The sequence below is a fragment of the Cynoglossus semilaevis genome, chromosome 13, assembly GCF_000523025.1.
Source record: "Cynoglossus semilaevis isolate Cse_v1.0 chromosome 13, Cse_v1.0, whole genome shotgun sequence".
NCBI classification, from domain to species: domain Eukaryota; kingdom Metazoa; phylum Chordata; class Actinopteri; order Pleuronectiformes; family Cynoglossidae; genus Cynoglossus; species Cynoglossus semilaevis.
In genome coordinates this window covers 9,431,684-9,439,837 of record NC_024319.1, presented here as the reverse complement: position 1 = coordinate 9,439,837, position 8,154 = coordinate 9,431,684, and the positions used below count along the sequence as shown (strand labels likewise).

Here is an 8,154-nt window from a genome sequence, read left to right as displayed (position 1 = left end):
ATTTTTAGTCATTTTTGAGAAAAAACATTTTGACACATGACATGCCGGTATCTTAGATTTCTCAACCGTACGTACTGTACATGATTGTTTGTTATTGTAATGTATTACCCTGTATGTATGTGTGGCAAAAATGAAACGTATCTCGTGCGCACGAGATACGTTTCATTTTTTTTCCCATGTCCCTTTAGGGGCTCCATATTTCTGCTTATAATATAGCGTTTAAAAAAAACTTTTTTCGACAAAAAATTTTGTAAAAAATCAGGTGAAAATAATTGATATCATGAAGGCGCATTTTAACGGAGGAAGGTTTTAAAAACAGAGCTTTGGGAAACACAAGTAAAAGAACAGATTCTCTACTCACCGCCACATGCTTTTGCAGGTTTGACATTGATGTTTCGACAACGACAGCTCTGTGTGACCCCACCGACAGAGTGAGGTGACCTTTAACCTCTGTCAGCGAACCCCACCTGGAAAGTTAGAATGCAAAACCATTGAATAAAGCTGTTCCTTCTTCCTAAAATAGCTCCTCAGTGGAAACTTCAGCTCATCCGTACCTTAAGTCTGTGGAGGTGAACGCTGTGGTCCACTCATCTGGTCACACACATGCTCTTCTCTCTGCTGTGCACAGGCATGTGGTAAAGTCATGTACTAAAAATATTTTTGCTGCAGTTCTGCTGCAGATGTTGTTCGTGCCAACTAAACAAACTCTTGTTATAAGATGAAAACATTCTTTTCTCTCGAAGCAGTGAGTGTTACTGTTGTCGTCTGACTTAGCCGTGAGCCTTTCAAAGCTACGTTTTAGCATACAGCTAAACTAATTCTTACCTACTCCGTATTTCCCATTAATTTGTTAGGTTTATTGTCATCTTTTGACTATTTATATTATTTTGGGCCAGCCATTATCTATTATAAGGTTGGGATTAAGGTAACATTTAGCTGTTTCTATTTTAACCATTACTTTTTAGATGCGTTTTATTTATAATCATTTAATTTTACAGGTTTTATTGATGAGAAACCTCAGTCATAGTTTAGCTATTTAAATAAATCAGATGTTTTGTTAGATGTTTCTTGGCTAACTTCAATTTGTTTTAACTACATTTTCATGGTTATCTTCTTAATGCTCTTCTTTTTTATATATTTTAACAATATCCTGTATTTAGTTTTCGCCATGCCTTGTCTTTGCGTAAAAGACCCGGTCTGTGGAAAATGTAGGTAGATCTCTCCCCCTGGTGGTAATTTATGCAAACGTGGATACTGTAGGTCACATCGAAAAATCTTGTTTTACCCGCTGCGAAGAATCAGGTCGGGTTGTTCTAGCATTAATAAGATATAAGTTTAATTTCTAAGGACAACTAAGGACACGAATATAAGATAAAACTTAAGTATAAAATACAATTAATTCATATGTCAACTTAGCAAAAGTGTCACAATCTATAAAACTTAAGAAAGTAGAATATAATAATAATATTAAAACGTTTATGAAACTGAATTTTTAAAGAAAACATACTAATAGATATATGGATGCTTAGAATATGGGTTTAATTTCAGAAATGAAAAATGTCTTTTACTTGGAAAAACAAATAAAGCTGAACTACAAATCCCAGTTTAGCGACATCCAGAGCCTGTACAATACATGTTCATGTAAAAACAAAACTAGTCAGTCAGGCTGTGGTTTATAATTGGGCTTCGGATGAAGTGTAAAATTAAGTTTCATTTCTCAACAAATAATGTAGCTGGTTCACCTGCCTTCTCTAATTCAATTGTAGCTCCAGCATTTTCAGCAAAAATATATCCACCCGGTGGACATTTTGGGGCATTTTTTATATGATAGTTTAAGCACATTAGCACACAATAAAAATATTTTTGTTACATTTGCCCTTAACAAGAACACAACAGAGAACCCTAGAGCAGGAGAAAGCAGGATAAAGTGAGTATAATTATTTTTAAAATGTACAAAGGTCAAGGGGAGGGGAGGTAGCTGGGCCGTAGGAAGTAGGCTGTCGAGACCACGGGGATGGGAGTGATACACAGGCAGCAGATTAAGACTGGGCCACAGACCAAATTTTACAAAAACTTAAATCATCAAACTTCATGGTTAGTGGTCATTAGAACCACAAAAAAAAAAACAGAGCAGCCACCATGAGGATCAGTTTCATCAACTGGTTTGTGTCTAAAGTCTGTTCTGACTTTTTGACTGCTGAGATAACCAGCGGTGCACCATTCACACCCTCTTCAGGAAAGCCAGGACTGAAAAATGGGAAGATTTTACCCCCGAAGACACAGTCGGTGAAGGTGTAGATCAGAGTTGAAGTGTCCACATTGTAGAAGGACACCTGTCTCTGCTCACAGTCCACAAACACCCCCACCCTCTCTGGTTTCTTCTTCAGGGACAGGTGGACAGAGACATTATTCAGAGCTGTGAATTTAGTGTTGCTCCTTAACCGAATGATCCAAACTCCATTCTTGGGCTTTGGTGTGATTGTCTTCAACCCACGCAAAGACTCTCTGACTACTCCTAGGTCCCAGCCATTCTTCATCGTGACCTGAACCTCGTAGTAGAATCTACCTACACTAAAGGCATTTTTTCCCAGGACGTAGGCGTACCTATTGAATTTGTGAGGCTCTGTGTTTCCAAACCACCATATGTGAGATGCCTGCACTTCTTTCAAGTCTTTTGAAAATACAAGGAGATCGTTTGCAGTGTTGGGGTCCAACTTAACGTCCACTGCATAATGCTGTCGGATTATGTCCAACTTGGTGCCATCTGGCAGGCTGTCCAGATCTAAATATACCATCCTCTTCTCTACAGGAGTTTCTTCAGCGATTAACTGACCAAAGCACTCCTTGAAATCTTGAATAGTTTGCTGAATGTCTTTAGTGATATTCTCCTCCATCTGCACCAAGACTTTCTTTGCATCCTCCACACAGGGCTGTTCACTGAGAGTGACATCAGACCAGTTCTTGGTCTGTGGCAAGTGGGAGGAGATGAAGTGAAAACGTTTGATTAGCTGGAGGTGGTCTTTATCACTGGAGATGCTCTCCAGTTTCCTGAATTTCCTCTGGAGCTCTGTGACTTCTTTATTTAGCTCCTTGATCAGGACCTGGGCCTGGATCTCTTCCATCTTCTGCTTCTTGTCAATCACGCTCACAACCGCAGACAGGTTTCTTTGCAACGAGACCATGAGGGGAGTCAAGACCTGAACACTATTTGCCTTTAACTTTCCATTTTCTTGTCTCTTCTTGTCTAGTACACCTGATATCTCCTGAGCCTTCAGCTGTCGCTCCTGTATCATCTCCTGTACCTCTGCCTTCTGCTGCTCCAGCTGACTGTACTTCTCTTCAAACTCCTCCTCTAGAGGAACCCTGTGGTGACCAACATGGTCTGTGCAAAGAGCACAAACACGACACATATCCTTCCTGCAGAAAAGCTCCAACATCCTGTTGTGCTTCCTGCATATTTTGTCACCTACGTTGAGCACAGGACCGCTCAGTATGTGTGTCTTCAGATCAGCATCCTGAAGATGCGGCGCGAGGTGATCTTCACAGTAGGAAGCCACACACACTAAACAGGTCTTAGCAGCTTTGACTTTGCTGCCAAGGCAAACGTCACATGAAACTTCTCCTGGTTTGGCACAGGCACCTTTTTTGGTCGTATCTTGAAAACTTTTGAAGTTCTCCACAACCTCCTTGAATCCAGTATTGACGCAAAGTTTGAAATTTCTGGTGAACGTGTCCTTGCACAGTGGACACTGACGTATGGCTTTGCCCTCCCAGTGCTTGGAGATACAGGCTTTGCAGAAATTGTGTCCACAGGGAAGGGACACAGGCACGATGAAGATGTCCAGACAAATGGAGCAAGTGAACTGATCTTCAGACAGGAAAACTTTGGATAAGGCCATATCTGAAGGAGATGGATTTGTAAGAAATCAAATATCAAGGTCAACATCAATATCTTCACTACCTCAGTTATTTTAACTGACAAGGTCTGCAGTTGCTTTGGCCATTTTTTTTACAAGTTACAGGAAGAAGGTTTCACCAGACATCAGCCCATTCTTTGGTGAAACTTTCAAACCTCTTCCCATCTGATCATTTGCTATCCTGGAAGCAGGGGTTCAGATTTTCAGATTAGCCCTTTAACGTAGGGTTTCTTCGTCACCAAACTCACACTGCACTCTACTCTTGAGACTGTCTATTCTCGCACTTTTATTGTGGGGACTTGAGACTTTGGCTTTGGTTTCTGCACAACCTGCTTGGAACCAGTGTTGACCATGTTTAATACAGCAGTCTGTCCCAACTAGGGGTACACAGACTCCAAGCAGTACATGAGCACTTTACATTACATTACTTTAGGTTTCAATTCTGGTTTAAACTAAAAAAAAACAACCTAAAATGTAGGGTTTTTTTAACATGTTTTTAAAGCATATATACACATATATGTATACTGTATGTATATATATATATATATATATATATATATATAATACATATATACATACATACTGTACACGCTATACATCAATAGGTCTATGTTTATAGTGTGTATATTTCAAATTAAAATATTTTTTTCAAATGTGTTATATATACATATACTGTACGCATAAATATGCATGCTGAATATATGTACATATACAGCATAAACACAGAGCATATCATCAGAAAATTATGAGCCCATGCAGAGTAAAACATTCTGAAGTTAAAACCTTTAAAATGTGACACGTTCATATTTTATCTTAATCATTACTTATGCACTAAGAATTTGCTCACTCACAAGTGAAAATCTTGACGTATACGTCATGGTACAGACTTGATACCATGCACATTCACATTACAAACAACACAACATGAATTATGTCATAAAAAGTCCCAAAAAAAAGTATTAAAAAAAAAAAGAAATCACCAAACTATTAAAGACAAAACTTAGATAAATGTTACCTTCTTGCTGGTAGAGACCGGGATTTGCTATTGTTTATGACACCAAGGGAACTGTGATCATCATAGTTTTCGTTTCCCAGTAAGTATTTATGTTGAGTCACAACATCCACTCCTCCCTTCTAATGTCCCACTTAGATACAGGTTTAACCCTTAGGACTCTTGCACATGCATTTATTTTGAGTTTACCAGTTTTCCAGGACCAATAGGTTTATACACATGTCATGTGACCTACCAAGAATACATTCAATACATTTTTTTGTACTTTTCCAGCTCTCTATTGGCGAATATTATAACTGTTATTATCATTTATATATATATATATATATATAGTTATTATTATTTTTATTATTATTATATTGTGAGTTACAAACTAGAGTTAATAACTTAAGGCTTTTTTTCTGATCATCAAGTTACTGTCTGGCTGACCTTTGAATATGTTTTGGGTATTTTCTGTGATCATGTGCTAATTTTTTGCAGTTGTAAAAATTCATTTGCATTTTTCCTAACTTCTACATTTTCAGCAATTATTGGACTAACTTTTAGTTGTAACATTATTTTTTACTATTCACTTATTCAGTAGTAAATATATCTTATGATCTGGCCAGTGTATGCTTTTGGATAGACAATTTAAACTTTAAACTAAAGTATTTAGCAACTTACATAAATGGACTACTCCTGAATAGGATTTGAAAAAGTTTACACAGTATTTATATGTATTAATTTAATTTAATTTAACTATGTTTGACGTTTCCTTTCTCTGTTATTTGCTTAGGGCAGCACCTATTCACACAAAACAAATACAGTACTTCAACTTGGTTTGATTTAAACATTCCTTTGTTCATTTGTTCCAGTACAATACCTGAATCTGAAAAGGAACAGACATGGAGAATGAGTCTGAAAAATGTAAGGGGAGAAAATACAGTATATTCTCGAGTTAGGAGGGGGGAAAAACAAAGAAGCATGGGCCAGTGGACTGAGGACATCTAGTGGACAGAATGTAGAGTTAGTTGTGTGGAATTTATGCGAAAAACTGAAAACAAGCTGAAGACGCAGACCAAAGGCAACCGAGAAGAGGCGGATTCAGACGCTAATTTAATTTAATCAAAATAACACAAACGAAACCTCAAAGAAATCTTTGATTGATTCAAACATTAAAAGATCCTTTCAAGTTTGCTCGTACTCTATGATTTATAAGATCTCCACTCTCCGACGGTTTACTTCAAATGATTATTATTTCAGCTCTCACTTAATAACTCACCAAATTTCCCTTCTTCAGTCTGCATATTTAACACATACATGTAATTCATCTGATAAAAAAAAAGAAGTAAGAGACTTAAAACTTATTGAACTGGTTGTAGTTGATCCATATCAAAATACTATATAATAATATTATTGTTATATTTCTGTTTAGCCAAACAGGCTTCGATATTATAATGTTTTTATTATTATTAATAATTTACTGTATAAGTCCGCGCTTAAGTTTGACCGTGGAAATTCCGCCAATCATGTACAACTTGAATGCAGCGATTACAGCAAGTGAAGGATAAAACAAATCTAACAGGGGGCGGGGCGAAGCATGAAACGAAACAGAAGGAGAACATCAGTTTGTATAAATAACTTTCAGTGGTTTGTGTTTCTGTTTGCAGAGAGAAAATAGGTCATGCCATTAATTAGTTAAACAGTCTCGACTTCTACATAAAACTTAGCAGCAAAAGCAGCTCACTCCGACTATACTCACTCCAGCTCTTAAGTGCTGAGAAATTCAGCTTTTTTAATTAACCCAGAAAGGCGAACAAAAGCCCGTGAGTCACTGTGTGTTTGTGCACCACTACCTGTCTGTGCAGTTTGTCCCCGATGTAATGAAGCGATAATGTAGCCGATGTGCTTTAAATACTATCGGCTCTAATAGGATTGCCTTCTCAGTGTGTGTTTGCCTGTTCGTTTCAAAGGGCATTAACACAACAAAGACAGAGTGTATTTCCATATAAAAGTACAAATCAACCGTGGCTCACACACCTCATTAACTTAAAAATAATTATCCCTTTTCTCTTTCTTTCTCACATTAACAAGGTACTCAGCTCGCCAGTACAGCAGGTATACTGTATGGCTAAGGAAAATATTGTGTTTCTGGAAGACAAAGTTTTACAGTCCTAACATACAAACCTCACTTTGACAAGCTGGTTCCACAGAAATGAAACTGGTTCTTCATATGAAATACGGGTTCCTCCTTTAGCAGGTGTGTCAACACCAGGTAAACAGGAGCATCCATAAAGGGCTGTGTTTTAGCAGTAGAAAATGGGTTGACACCACAGCTGTTCACGCAGGGCAATGGTCAACTTAACTTAACAGTATTTTTCAGCTACTTGAGAGGTATGTTTTTATGCTACAGATTTAGACCTAGCCTTTTCAAATAGCTGGCCCGCTGACCACCTGCTGTTCAGGCACAACCACAGACTGGCCTAGTGTGACAAGTAAGTGGAACTGCTACAGATGAGAAACCAAGATGCAACAATCTTTGTAAACCAGTAACATGCAACCAACCTCTACAAGAGTTGGGTCTTAAAGTGCTAACCGTCAAAATACGTCCCTCGCAAAGTAGAAATGTAAAATATCCATTAAAAATCTTACCCTGCAGGTACTGATTTATTTTGCCCCAAACACCAGGCCCCACTGAAAAGACTCACGTGTTTTGGGACAGATTTTGTAACTACTTCCTGTTTATTAGCCACCAGTAATGTCAAAGTAAATTTATAATGGAATATAACCGCTTTAGATCATTGTTAAGTTAACAGTTAACTTTATTTTTTAAGGCAATATTAATTTTATTTCATTTTTGAAAATGTATGGTTTAACAAAATAAGACCAGATGTCTTCGACTGGAATTCAGTCAACAGTAAAACCACTGTACTGAAGGTTCCAAGTAATTACTAATAACTATTTGCTTCAGGCCTCTCACTGACACACTGACGGGAACTCCAAACAGAAAGGTCCGTAGGGCGTTTGCTCTTTATTTGAAACATATTTTGGGCTGCAATCCATTCTTTGAGACTCAGAGAAGTCATTTCTACTGCAGCGTGGTGAAAAGATGACAAATTAGCTGAACGTCCTGATTCTACTTCTACAAGAAAGCTACTTTGGGATAAGTCACTTGATTCTCAGCACTGAGTGGAAATCACGTCTAGTCATTCAAATCTGCAATTCACAAAACACATTTGGCTCCAG

General features: G+C 37.7%; 2 protein-coding genes across 3 annotated transcripts in view; both read right to left on the bottom strand.

Moving 5' to 3' along the window:
* Positions 1-336: 336 nt before the first annotated feature.
* mtbp (MDM2 binding protein) overlaps positions 337-8,154 on the bottom strand; it is an 82,702-nt gene continuing 74,884 nt past the window's right edge. The window contains exons 24-25 of one of the 2 annotated variants that reach the window (XR_001760972.2): positions 555-618; positions 337-467 (exon numbers count right to left, since the gene is read on the bottom strand). The gene's annotated coding sequence lies outside the window, so the exon portion shown is untranslated. The remainder of the gene's footprint in view (positions 468-554; positions 619-8,154) is intronic. The other variant, XR_001760973.2, reaches the window with a different exon arrangement.
* On the bottom strand, positions 1,527-7,610 carry LOC103388454 (E3 ubiquitin-protein ligase TRIM39-like). Its single transcript, XM_017037903.2, has 2 exons — positions 4,933-7,610; positions 1,527-3,901 (listed from the first exon to the last, which is right to left on the bottom strand). Exon 2 carries the CDS (start codon positions 3,897-3,899, stop codon positions 2,106-2,108), a length of 1,794 nt encoding a protein of 597 aa, XP_016893392.1. The 5' UTR covers positions 3,900-3,901; positions 4,933-7,610; the 3' UTR covers positions 1,527-2,105.

Bases quoted from the DNA above. Each gene is read 5' to 3' on its own strand.
- LOC103388454 (XM_017037903.2), bottom strand. From the start codon at position 3,899: ATGGCCTTATCCAAAGTTTTCCTGTCTGAAGATCAGTTCACTTGCTCC.